The following is a 13367-nucleotide window of genomic DNA, read 5'->3' as shown; positions in this document are numbered from 1 at the left end:
TTATGAGATAATAAAGTCATAAATATGAGATAATGTGAACAGCAGCTAGAGCAAACTTTAGAGTAAAGCTTCGGCTTTGATTATGACATTAAAATCTCACAAATTTGACTTTTTCTTTTTTTAAATTTATTTTTTTAATTGGCAGAAATGGTCTACAATAATTAATGAAAACACATACAAATTAAATCAGAATAATTTAAAAGGGAGTTATTTGTAAGGCCTGTTTTTGATCTTTTATTGTAAAGGTTCTGCTTACGTTTTTAAAGGGAAATAAAACATCAAAGGCAAGACTTAAAAGTTTGGAGGATATGCCATTTATTTATTTGGAAGATTTGCTATTTAAAACATAATGAAACTTTTTTTAAAAAAAGGATTATCAGGTCTCAAAGCTTGAGTTTATTGGTAAAATTAATCCCAATTAGCTGTGAATGTATATAATAGAAAAATATTGGTATTTTTCAGTTAAAATGAAATTTTCATTTGAAAATTTGTCAAAGTCATTTAAACCTTTTTATAGACTTGACATAAAAAGCTTCTTCACAACAAACTTCTTAAAACGAGTCGATTAATTGTTCGTGTTGTTTGGTGTTTAGTGTTTTATACAGTCCATGGTGTTCATGTTTTAAAAATAGACCCTGGTCGAAAGGCGGGACGCGCTGGAGGCTTCATGTGATTGGCGGGTTTTCTCCTCCAATTAGCGTTCTCCTTCTCTCTACGTCACCCGTTGTCACCCGTAGGCTCGCAGCTACTAGCTAGTCTGGCTGTCAGCTAGTGGAGCTAGCAGCATCAGCGGGAGGAGGATGACGTTAAACCGACTTTGGGCCCTTTAAACCCACTCCTCTGTTCTAAAACCGGGTCCCCCTGGTCTGGGCCGTCCTCTGTCCTGTTTTCAGGTTGTCGGTGTTGCTCTCGGCTGTGTTTCTGAGGTCCTCTCGGTGTTTTGGCAGGTGGGTAACAGTGTGTCCTGACACACCTGTGGCTGCTCGTGCACGAAAAGTTTGTCACTCCACGTTTTTGGGCTTTTTGCAGCTTTGAGGCTTTGAAGGAGAATTTAAAGCTCTGAGACATGACTGCACCGCCGGCAGGAGCTGCTGCTCAGGCTATAAATACAGGCCCGCATGAAGGGGTGTGTGTCCCTGAGCTGCCAGCAAGAGACAAAACACACAGTCCCTTTAAAGACTGCGTCATTAATAATGGTTATTAAAATTAATGACAGGAAGTCACTGAAACTAGTCATTCCTACAGACATGTTGTAAAGAACAAACTCAGGAGGTATCACTATAACACTTTCCTGGATGATATATTGTCCCACAACTATTGACGATTAACAGTGTTATTGACAGTAAAAAGTAAATTGATTTAAAGAGAAAGACAAAAACAAAACAAAACAATCAAAACAAGCTAGTAATGCATTAATAAACCATGGTCACAGTATTTTTTCCCCCCTTTATACTCAGAGTCAGTACATGAGCTGTCGAGGGACATAGATGTCAGAGGTCCATAAGCGGTTTCCATATTTTCAGAAAAGGATACCCTTGTTTTTTAAGATATATGTACGTTGTTCCAGATGTAGAGCTAAGTTCAAAGTTTGTTTGAAGATAGTCGATTAGACTGTATAATTTTTTAGAACAAACTAACCTCTAATATAAAATAAAATATTATAATAAGGGAATAGACCATTTGAAATGTGATTTTAAAAAAAATCCTGTTTTTTTAATGTTTCTAATTGGAAAACTAATAACTTTCAAAAATCCTTAAAAAAGTTAAATAAAACAAACAAAGCAAAAAAAAAAAAAAAAAAAAAAAAGGTCAGTCAAAAGTTGCACTTTTGCAGTGTTTTTTTGTGATGTAGCAAACTTCACTTCCTGTGTTCGTGTAAATTCTCATCATCAGGTCAGAGTTATTCTGAACGCTCCAACCTGAGGAAACTGGACTGATCAGAGTTTGTAAAGACATTTCTTATCCCTGAGGCTTCATCATCCCCATCATCTTCATCAGCTTCATTCCAGACTACAAACAGTCCAGTTGTCTCTGTTTGAAGCGTTCAGAATCCGAATAGATCTGGTGTTTTAGGCGGGCATGTGAGTTTGCTGGGCTTTGTTTTTTTTTTTTGTTGCTGCACACTGTCTCGTCTGTGTTGATGGGCTCACCGAGCTCAGTTTGAAGCTGAAATATTTCCACGCAGGGGCTGTGGCGTTTGGCTTTACAATCAACTCCTAATTATCTGCTTTGTTAGCCTGCATTGCCCCTGACAAGCTCACCAGGCTCACTTCTTGCACCCTGTGTGTTTACGTTAGCCAGATGCTAACGCCACACCTTCCCCTGGAGACAAAAATTTTGGATGACTGACAAGTGTTCACACTGTTCATTACGCCACGCCGTGAACGCGCCCAGGTGCTGAGTGATGCATCAGGTGAACCCTGGTGATATCCAGCTCGTTTGGGGCGAGGAAAACAAACAGGCATGCACCTGGCCATATATCAGGTTATTTTCATTAATCATAGATTAATTGATATATTGACTATCGTCCCAGGCCCAACTCATACCACAGAAATCATCTTAATAAGACGTCCCTCCCTATAGACAGCGTCAGACATGGTAAAACTCTGACTGTTGAAGATTAAAATGCTGAACCGAAACATAACGAAGCACTCCTGCTGTCTCGTGTAGACAGGAAATAGCTTCAACCTAAGATTCAGAAGAGGACCGAGGTGTGAGCGAAGAGAGGAGACAGAGTCCAGCTAAAAATAGAGAATTACAGAATAAAAAAAGACCCTCTGACATGAGGCGTGGGTTCAGACTGAAGGTCACGGCCTCAGCGTGGAGGCTGTTTCACACCGACTCCTACATGTGATCCCAGCTTTGGTTCAGAGCCTTCGAAGAAAAATGAGGAAGCACTTCCTCGTTAAACTGTGTGTGCGTGGTCACTGCTGATTAACCTGCGTGCCACCGAAACACGAAATCCTGACGGACAAGAAAAACCTGAGCGAGGAGGCTCTGAGGATAATAAAAGCTATAATTAAGATCCAACAGATAATAGCTTTGATTCATTACCAGATCACCTGTACAGGTTTGATCGGTACGGCTCCTACAGGCCAACCTGTACAGGTGACGCCGGGTCACCCGTCAGGTATCTGCTGTGCTCAATCAGGCTGTGAGCAACAAACACGCCTGAGGAAAAAAACTTTCCTTTTCTTCTTAGCAGTGACATACAAAACGCCTTTTTTTTAAATAAATGATTCAAATATAAATGAATAAATAATAAAACATAACTCGATAAAGACAGAGTTATTTTTTTCCACAGTCTTTCCAACTGACTGCTGCTTCTTTCCTGAAGGGGGCTGGTTGAGGCAAAGATGGCTGAAATTCAAAGTGTTACCCTCCAAATGAATGGTTTAATAACTGCTGTAAATAAACTTTTTCCTCCTGGTTAGAGTTATCACAGACTGCTGTGACCGTCTGAAACCCTCTGACCTCAGGACCGGCTCTCTGTCCTCTGAGACGTGTCTGTGCTGAAACTCAAACAGACTCTGACTCTTTCTGCAGCTCCCGCGCCTGCCAGCTCAGAAAACGTTTTACTACACTTTACAGCACTTTACAGCACTTTGAATGTAGTTTGTGACATGACTGTGTGTATATTCTAAACATGTATGATAATAATCAAACATGTTATTACCGTACATCATCAGAGCCCGTTGTAAGTTTGAGTGTCCCAGAATCCCCGTCCCACAGCCCAGGGACCCCAGGGACCCCCTGCAGGACCAGTCCACTGATCCTCAGAGTCCAGAACAAACTCAGACCACAGAAAGTCTGAACCGGACTCTGCTCCAGACTGAACTCTGTGGATACTTTCATTGGTGTTTCCCTCCAACAGCTCACACACACGGCGTGGAGCTGTGTGTGTGAGCTGTGTGTGTGTGGAGTGGGCGGCCCTCTCACACCACACACACTCCGTCCCTGGCTGTGTGTGATTGGTGTGTGTGTCAGTGGGCAGGCCTTGTGTGGAGTTCAGGGTCAGAGCTGCAGGTCTGTGAGCTTCATCTCAGCTGAGGATGAGGAGGAGGACTGTTGTTCTCTGACAGCGGCTGCCTCTGGTTTTCTGGGACCATACCTCGCTCTGAGTCCTCCTGAAGCCGTCCCCTCTTCAGATCCTCGGTCTCTCTGTTGTGTTCAGGTCACTCTGCTGAAAATGTCTCTGACGGTTGCTGGTAAGTTTCTGCTCACTCACACAGATTAGAGGCGTGTTGGCGTCAATCAGTAACTTTGTGTTTTGTCTCAGACGGTTTTCCTCGAGGGGAGAGTCTGGTTCAGGAGAGAAGTGTTTTAGAGAGAGAGCAGATTAATGTCATGATGGATCAGGAAACGCCTCGTTTGACTTGATCAACTTGAATTTCATAGAGTGAAACGTCATGTTTTCATTTCAGGCTATCATCAGTCTAACTCTCATATCCTCAAGATTTGTCTCATCATTTCAACTTTTTCCTCAACACTTTAACTTTTTGAAATCCAAACCTTTTCTCAGTTTCTCAACAGTCTCATCATTTCAGCTGTTTTCTCATGAGTCCAGCCTCTGCATGATTTTATCCTCCTGGTTTCACAGTTTTTTCTCATACTCTCATTTTTTCTCATCTTTGTAACTTTTTCTCATTATTCAGACTTTTTTAAATGCCCATAAATTCAAAGTTTTTCCCGTAATTTTAACTTTCTTCGAACTTCAAACCATATGATTCAAACTTTTCTCATAAGTCTTTTTCTCATGTTTCAACCTTTGTAACTCTAATTTACGATCTGATGACTTACTTTCTCATCATTTTGCTATTTCCTCATATTTTTGACTTTCTCATTTTAGGGATTTTTTAGCTCACAGCTAGAGTTTACCGTCCCTTTAACACGACGTCGTAACATCGTCTGTCGTTGTATTTCTCTCATGATCCAGCTGATTTTTCTCCGTACGTTGTGAATGACATGTTTTTATCATTGGATTTTACTTTTTTCAACTCATGGGAGTTTTCCAGTGTCAAACTGTGCTGGTCCAGCCGTTGGTCGAGCATTCTTCTGAAAATACGTTTGGTAAAAAAAAACCTTATCTGTACGTTTCACTCTACAACGAGCTGGTTTATCACAGGAGCGCTGAGCATCCTGGGAAAATTAGTCTGGAACAAAGAAAAGTAGAGTTATAAAAATGGCGCTGTGAAAGAAACGCACGCCTTACTCCTCCACAGTGGGTGATGGGGCTTATGGGAAATTGAGTCTGTATACTCTTTCTGACCACAGGTGTCGCTGTGACCAAAGCCTACAGACAGTCTCCACACAGACTTAAAAGCTCCTGTGAGGAACTGATGGTTTGGGGGGTTTGGCGCCACCTGTGGTCAAAGCAGTTCTTCCTCTTTCACTCTGTGGACATTTTTTCTGTGACGCCTGTAAAATCGTCTGCAGAGAGGTTATAAAGCTGAGGGTTGAGTGTAACGGAGGTTTGTGTCTGCAGACCTGACCAGAGGAGCCATGACGGAGTTCCAGGAGAAGCTCCGTCAGCAGCACGAGGAGTCCATGCACCGCGAGCTGGAGGCGCTGCTCGCCACTGAAACCAGCAAGACGGAGGCAGAGGTGAGGGGACGGCGCTAACCACGCTATCAGGTGATATCTGTTAGCTGTGACTGTTTACATCCAGGTCGTAGAGCTGTTCAGGGGAGAAACCAGGACTAAACCAGAACTAAATCAGGACTAAACCAGGACTAAACCAGGACTAAACCAGGACTGAAGCAGAGTCTGAGTGTCAGGAAGGTCACATGACGCCAACATGTTCACATGTGGACATAAGTCTGTGTCACACACTGGACTAATGTTTGAGTCCATTAGGTCATCTTATCAGAAAGACTCTGTGTGTGTGTGTGTGTGAGAGGGTTTGGGTGAACAACCCTGAGGACACACACACAGAGTCTGTTGGTGAGAACATATTAAACTCTGTGTGTGTGTGTGTGTGTGTGTGTGTGTGTGTGTGTGTGTGTGTGTGTGTGTGTGTGTGTGTGTGTGTGTGTGTGTGTGTGTGTGTGTCTCACTGACGTTGTGTGTGTGACTCGTCTGTTCCAGATCTCCAGAAAAGACTTCGATGGCTTCAAGAAGCTCTTCCACAGATTCCTGCAGGTCAAAGGTCCCTCAGTGGACTGGGCCAAGATCAACCGACCCCCGGAGGACTCGGTAAGCAGCCATACACACACACACACACACACACACATACACTGTGCTCCCAGTGTTTACCACGGGTCAGAGTCTCATGTTGCAGTCCTCTGAGCTGCTGGCCAAGGTCGGTGTTGGGGCTGAGGCACAGCTCAGGCCTCAGACGGCGAGCTGTGTCCACAGACAGAGAACCCCCCCCCTCAGGGAGGGTCCAGAGGGACTAGCGAGACCAGGATCTGGATTTAACATGAGCTGCTGTGTGTTGGCAACGGGCTCTAAAGTGACCGAATAGATGTGGTCAGAGAGCTGTGACAGAAACACTCGCTCTGAACATCTGGTTAAACAGCTGGTTCAAGGAGTGACTCGAGATATGAGGAGAACAGTCCAGGACTGGTCCGTTCTGTGATGTCACAGATCTGTGATGTCACAGAATGGAGAATCTTTGAAGAGAGCTCAAAAACAAAGCCACACTCCATCATTCGCTGTTTGAAACAGAGACAAACAGGAAGTTAAACAACTTCTTTGGCACGGCGGCACCTAGGGAAACTTCAGGAGAGCCAATCAGAGCTCTAGAATTCAGTCAACAGAGGCAGAGTTCTAGAATTCTGCGATCAAAGACTAATTCTAGAATTGGTGATCGAAGACAGGAATTCAGTGACCAAAAAAGATAATTCTAGAACTTTCAGATAAATTATAGAATTTTCAGATTAATGATTAATTTCTAGACTTCCATTGATCAAAGACAGAATTCTTGAATTCTTGATTAAAAAAGTTTGATGATCAAAGATGGAGTCCTGGAACCAATAACAGGATTCCAGATTTTGGTGATCCAGACACTAAATTCTAGAACTCTTGGATCAAAGACTGAATTCTAGAATTCAAGCTTAGAATGTGCACCGCAGCCAGTTACCAGAGGTAGCTCTGAAAGTTTTGGCTTCACTTCCTGGGAGCTGTTGTGCCATTCATGATGTTTAGTTTAGTTTGATTTCCTTGAACAGAAACACTCCATTCACAGTGAAGTGGAAATGAACACGTGTTGAGTCAATGCTGGTTCTGCATCAACACCAAACAGTGAACAACAACAACAAAACAAGAAAAATAAAGCAACATAACAAAAACAAACCAGGACTGAAACAGTGAGGGCTGAAGCCTTCACTTGTTTCCCCTCCTGTTTCAAACTCCTCCCCGGCTCAGCTTCCTGTAGGTTTATGTAAAACAATAAGGTAAACATACCTAAATACTCATGTATCATACTCAGACCCTGTGTCCGTCCAAAGTCTCAGACACACTATGATTTCAAACCCCATTTCTGTCATTTTCAGTCAATAATTCTTAAACCATTTAGGACCGAGCACTGACCCCTGTGGAACCCCACAGCTGACCCGTGACGTTCTGTTGTCTGTTTCCAGACGTTTGATGTCGTACAGAGATTGATTTTTAATCTCAATAAATCTGGATTTTTTAATGAAGCTGAGGGCTCATTAACCATGTTCTGATTCACTCAGTAAAAAGTTAAAAAGTTGCAAATGCTGATTTGGACCCAGTGCTGACAAAGATCTGGTCCCTGAGCTGACGAAGATCTGGTCCCTGAGCTGACAAAGATCTGGTCTGTGGGCCCTCAATCCAGACTCTCAGATGCTGCAGCGGTCAGACTATTCTTAGAGCTAACCTTCAGTGTGCCTGGATATTCTGGGAACACAGGGGTGTGTATGTGTGTGTGTGTGTGTGTGTGTGTGTGTGTGTGTGTGTGTGTGTGTGTGTGTGTGTGTGTGTGTGTGTGTGTGTGTGTGTGTGTATGTGTAAAATGTCATGCTGCTGTGAATAGCTGGCTGAAGTCTCTGTGTGTCCTCTGTTCTCAGATCAGGTTTCATTAGCTTGTTTCTGAAGTCATTTAAAGGGACAGTTCTACTCATTTAAAGGGACAGTTCACTCATTTAAAGGGACAGTTCACTCATTTAAAGGGACCGTTCACTCATTTAAAGGACCAGTTCTGGAGACCAGGCCGAGTACAGCCTGAAACATTTGGCCGAGGCTCTGTATACACTGCGGTGCATTACATCACAACATATCACATGTCCACAGACACACGTGTGTTCAGTGTCTGTGCTGTCAGGTGCTGCTGAAAGCTCTAAAGGTCAGACTCAGACTTAAAATGATCCCATGCCCCAATCCTGAGCTCTGTGTCTGTGTTTAAGCTCTGAATCCATCTCTACAGTTTCTTCTGTGTGTGTGTGTGTGTGTGTGTGTGTGTGTGTGTGTGTGTGTGTGTGTGTGTGTGTGTGTGTGTGTGTGTGTGTGTTCAGATTCAGCCCTATGACCGCATCAAGGCGAAGGGACTTCCTGCCGACATCAGTGCCAGCCTCAACAAGCTGGCCGTGGTCAAACTGAACGGCGGTCTGGGGACCAGCATGGGCTGTAAGGGCCCCAAGAGTCTGATCAGCGTCCGCAACGAGAACACCTTCCTGGACCTGACGGTGCAGCAGATCGAGGTAGGAGACAGCGCCCCCTGTCGTTGATCCTCTGTCCTCTCGGCTGCTCCCATCAGAGCCGCCGCAGCTAACGGCGTTTCTTCTGTCCAAGCATCTGAACAAAACGTACAACGCCGACGTGCCGCTGGTCCTCATGAACTCCTTCAACACCGACGAGGACACCAAGAAGATCCTCCAGAAGTACAAACACCACCGGCTGGTCATCCACACCTTCAACCAGAGCAGGTACACACACACACACACACACACACACACACACACACACACACACACACACACTCACACACACACACACACACACACACACACACACACACACACACACACACACACACACACACACTCTTTGACCAACATCATTTATTTTCACAGCATAATCCAAACGTCTCCATGTTTCCTGATCTCAGTAGTTTGAACTGTTCCTTCAGTGAATGTCAGTGTTTATCTCACGGCCTCAAGTTTTTTATCCTCTTGTTTGATTTTTCTTGTTTTGTTTTTCTTTATCTAAACTTTTTTTTCTCAGAATCTGAAACTTTTTATCCTGTATTTCAAGTGTTAGTCTCTTAAATTTGACTTTCAAAATAACTGACCTCCTGAAGATTTTGACCTCTCACAATTTGATTTTTGTTCTTTCTGATAATCTGATAATTTCTACTTTTCAGTCCCTTAATTTAGACTTTTGTTGTGGATTGTCCTCTGAGCATAGATTGATGAGATTATTTTAAGTCTAAGTTTTAATCTCTCAGGTTTGACTTTTTAACTTTTTCATCTAAACATTCAGGACGACCATCATTTGTTTAAACTTTTATTTCTTATTTTTGACTTTTTATCTCTAAGTTTTGACATTTATCTCTTGGTTTTGACATTTATCTCTTAGTTTTGACATTTTTATTTTAGTTTTGACTTCTTATCTCTTATTTTTGATGTATATCTCTTAGTTTTGACTTATCTTTAAGTTTTCAACTTCTTATCTCTTAGTTTGAACACTTTTCTCTTAGTTTTGACATTTGTCGCTTATTTTTGACATTTATCTGTAAGTTTTGACTTCTTATCTCTTATAGTGTGACATTTTTCTTTTAGTTTTGACTCATATCTCTTAGTTTTGACATTAATCTTAGTTTTGACGTCTTATCTTTATGTTTTGACTTATTATCTCTTATTTTTGATATTTATCTCTTATTTTTGACTTTTTATCTCTTAGTTTTGACTCCTATCTGTTATTTTGGACATTTATCTCTTAGTTTTGACATTTTTCTCTTAGTTTTGACTTCTTTTCTTTTAGTTTTGACCTTTTATCTCTTAGTTTAAACAATTTTCTCTTAGTTTTGACATTTACCTTATAGTTTTGACATTTATCCTTTAGTTTTGACTTCTAATCTCTTATTTTAAACATTTATCTTTTAGTTTTGACTTCTAATCTCTTATTTTAAACATTTATCTTTTAGTTTTGACCTTTTATCTCTTAGTTTAAACAATTTTCTCTTAGTTTTGACATTTATCTCTTAGTTTTGACATTTATCCTTTAGTTTTGACTTCTAATCTCTTATTTTAAACATTTATCTTTTAGTTTTGACATTTTTTCTCTTAGTTTTGAATTTTTATCTCATTGCATGATCTTTTAATCTGTTATAAATCTAATCCCTCAGTTTTTTTTAGATTTTCTGTCTTGTTTGACCTTTAATCTCCTAACCCCTCCTCCTGTGTTGTGAACTGGTGCAGGGTTGGAGTCTACCTGTGAGTATGTGGGCTTCAGGCTCAGCTGGTGAAGGGTATTTACTGACTTTAAGCAGTGAAACAGGATCGGGGGGGTTAGTTTGACCCTCACGTTGTGTTCGTTTCTGTCAGACATCTTTGTGTCCCGGTCAGAAACGAGCTCTGTCACGGCTGGTGATGAAAAGTTTAGAGAGCTCGGTGATCCAGGTTAATGTGTGAGAACATGAAACTGTAGCCGAAGAGGAAATCGTCCGTCAGTCTGTCAGATTTTGAGCAGAGCACAGCGTGAGGGTTAAACGTGGTCAGTCAGGTACGGTGGCTGAGCGGGGACACCTGCTGGACATTTCTGGGTGTGAACAGAGAAACTGTGGCTCCATGTGAATCTTCATCTTTGGTTTCTGGACTCTGTAAACTGGTTTTCCTGGGGCCCCCTTCAGGTACCCGAGGATCAACAAAGAGTCTCTGCTGCCGATCGCCAAGGGCATGGGGACGAGCGGCGAGAACTCGGACAGCTGGTACCCGCCGGGCCACGGCGACATCTACGCCAGCTTCCAGAACAGCGGCCTGCTGGACCGGCTCATCGCCGAGGGGAAGGAGTACATCTTCGTGTCCAACATCGACAACCTGGGCGCCACCGTGGACCTCTTCATCCTCCACCACCTGATGAGCCAGCCCGCCGAGCGCCGCTGCGAGTTCATCATGGAGGTCACCGACAAAACCCGGGCCGACGTTAAGGTCAGACCAGGTCACGGTAAGGTCCCCGATTCTGCACCCGGCTGTGGTTCAGGTTTCTGAGCGCTTCCTGTGTCCCCTCTGCAGGGTGGGACCCTGATCCAGTACGAGGACCACCTTAGGCTCCTGGAGATCGCCCAGGTCCCCAAGGCCCACGTGGACGAGTTCAAGTCGGTCACCAAGTTCAAGATCTTCAACACCAACAACCTGTGGATCTCGCTGCCCGCCATGAAGAGGCTGCAGGACAAGAACAGCATGGACCTGGAGATCATCGTCAACCCCAAGGTACCGGACCGGACCAGACCACTCCAGGCTGGGTTTGGGGCCCAGACCAGGCTTGGTTCGGGGGCATTGTGATAAACTGGTTTTAAAGTTGAACTCTTTGAGTCTCCTATGAAGGCCGGGTCTCTGGACCCTGAACCCGGCTCAGTGTCTGGTCTCTGTTTGTCTCCTCAGACGCTGGACGGTGGTCTGAACGTCATCCAGCTGGAGACAGCCGTCGGCGCCGCCATCAAGAGCTTCAACAACGCCATGGGCGTGAACGTGCCTCGCAGCCGCTTCCTGCCGGTGAAGACATCGTCCGACCTCCTGCTGGTCATGTCCAACCTCTACAGCATGGACGCCGGCTCCCTCACCATGAGCAAGAAGAGGGAGTTCCCCACCACGCCACACGTCAAGCTGGGCAGCTCCTTCACCAAGGTCAGCCCGCTCGCCTGGTCTGTGTGTACGGAGGCCCAAAGAGGACAAATGTCCTCCTTCAGTTTATTGACTGACTCTCCACTTTTTATCTGTATCTAAATATTTTTTATTTTGTCATCTCAACTTTATCTCTTTATCTCAATTTTTTTATCTCATGTTTTAAACATTTTATCTCATTTTCACTTTACATTAATTCATCGTTGGATTAATTTTTTCTTATCTCATAACCATGATTTCTTTATCTTTACCCTTTAATCTCAATTTAATCTCTCCTTAGCTTCATTTTATTTCTTGTGATCTCATTTTTTTACCTAAGATCTTAAATCTTTTTAATTATTAATTTTAATTTTTTTTTTCTTTTGAGCTCTGTCTTTTCTCTAAATATCGATTTTTTTATATCCCAGTCTTACCTTTATTTTATCTCAATTTGAACCTCATGATGTCAAATTTTATCTCTAAATCTGTATTTAATCATGTATCTCATTTTCCAATCTCAATTTTTCATCTTCTGTATCAATCAAACTTTCTTGTCTCATTTATCTCGTTTTTAAATCTATTTCTCTAATTTTTCATTTTTGTAATCTCAGTTTTTTTGGATGTCATGTTTTCTGATCTGACTCTTTAAATAAATGATAAACATTTTTGTTTTGTGGAATAACTTTAGGTGAATTGACACATTTTTTCCTTATTATTTAAAAAAAAATGGACGTATTTTTTCTAAAATCAGTGAATAAGCTTTAATTTCAGTAAATTTTCATGTTGAGAGCAGAATATTCATCTTGAAGGAACAACTTTTTGTTTTCTACCAGTTTTTATTTTATTTTTGAGCCTCTGTTATTTCTGACATTAGAAGTGAATTATTTCAGTGGTGGCGTCTTTGTGCCTCCGTACTTTGTCTGTTTGGTTTGTTTGGATCGGTGTAGTTTTCTCTTTTCTCAGAGGAACGGTTGTTGTTGTTGTTGTTGACGTCTTCTTGTTGATGATGTCGTTGCGGTCTGCGCTGCAGGTTCAGGAGTTCCTGCACAGGTTTGAGAGCATCCCCGACATGTTGGAGCTGGACCACCTGACCGTGTCCGGAGACGTCACCTTTGGGAAGAACGTTTCTCTGAAGGTAAAGAAAGACAAATCGCTCCACGCCTCACGTTTCAGCTTCTTTCAGGGTTTAAGGTGATGATCCGTCTCTTCCTCAGGGCACCGTCATCATCATCGCCAACCACGGCGACCGCATCGACATCCCGGCCGGCGCCATGCTGGAGAACAAGATCGTCTCAGGAAACCTGCGGATCCTCGACCACTGAGGCCTTCTGGGAAAAAAAGCCATTTCCACGTCGAACAGACTCAAAGATTTATTTCTTCTCTGATCGACTCCGTCCGTCCGCTCCTCCTCTTCCTCCTCTTCGTCCTGATGCTCTGCGGAGCGGACGCTGTGAAACTGTGACACAAAACACTCAGTGGGCGCTCTGCTGTCTATTAAAGAGGTGAAACAAGATGAGCAGAGTGTGTGTGACATTATTTTAAAGAGTGTGTGTGACGTTCATTTGAAGAGTGTGTGTGACATTA

At 42.9% G+C, this 13367-nt stretch overlaps 1 protein-coding gene across 1 annotated transcript; it reads left to right on the top strand.

Annotated features, from left to right (window-relative positions):
• Positions 1–743: 743 nt before the first annotated feature.
• Positions 744–13282, top strand: LOC141809262 (UTP--glucose-1-phosphate uridylyltransferase-like). Its single transcript, XM_074696205.1, has 10 exons — positions 744–947; positions 5486–5604; positions 6088–6195; positions 8478–8663; positions 8755–8888; positions 10814–11111; positions 11196–11393; positions 11565–11807; positions 12814–12918; positions 12998–13282. The coding sequence occupies exons 2-10, from the start codon at positions 5503–5505 to the stop codon at positions 13103–13105; spliced, it is 1482 nt and encodes a 493-aa protein (XP_074552306.1). The 5' UTR covers positions 744–947; positions 5486–5502; the 3' UTR covers positions 13106–13282.
• Positions 13283–13367: the final 85 nt, after the last annotated feature.

The sequence above is a fragment of the Halichoeres trimaculatus genome, unplaced genomic scaffold, assembly GCF_033239565.1.
Source record: "Halichoeres trimaculatus isolate MK-OKI-2021-1 unplaced genomic scaffold, fHalTri1.1 fHalTri1_scaffold_2, whole genome shotgun sequence".
Lineage (NCBI taxonomy): Eukaryota > Metazoa > Chordata > Actinopteri > Labriformes > Labridae > Halichoeres > Halichoeres trimaculatus.
The sequence above is the reverse complement of the archived record's forward strand: the minus strand, read 5'-3'. Positions and strand labels throughout refer to the sequence as shown.

What these genes read in the sequence shown, in the direction of transcription:
- LOC141809262 (XM_074696205.1), top strand. Translation starts at nt 5,503, where the DNA reads ATGACGGAGTTCCAGGAGAAGCTCCGTCAGCAGCACGAGGAGTCCATG. An exon ending in TGACGGTGCAGCAGATCGAG is followed by an intron (nt 8,664 to 8,754) that starts GTAGGAGACAGC and finishes CTTCTGTCCAAG; the next exon opens with CATCTGAACAAAACGTACAA. An exon ending in CACACCTTCAACCAGAGCAG is followed by an intron (nt 8,889 to 10,813) that starts GTACACACACAC and finishes GGCCCCCTTCAG; the next exon opens with GTACCCGAGGATCAACAAAG.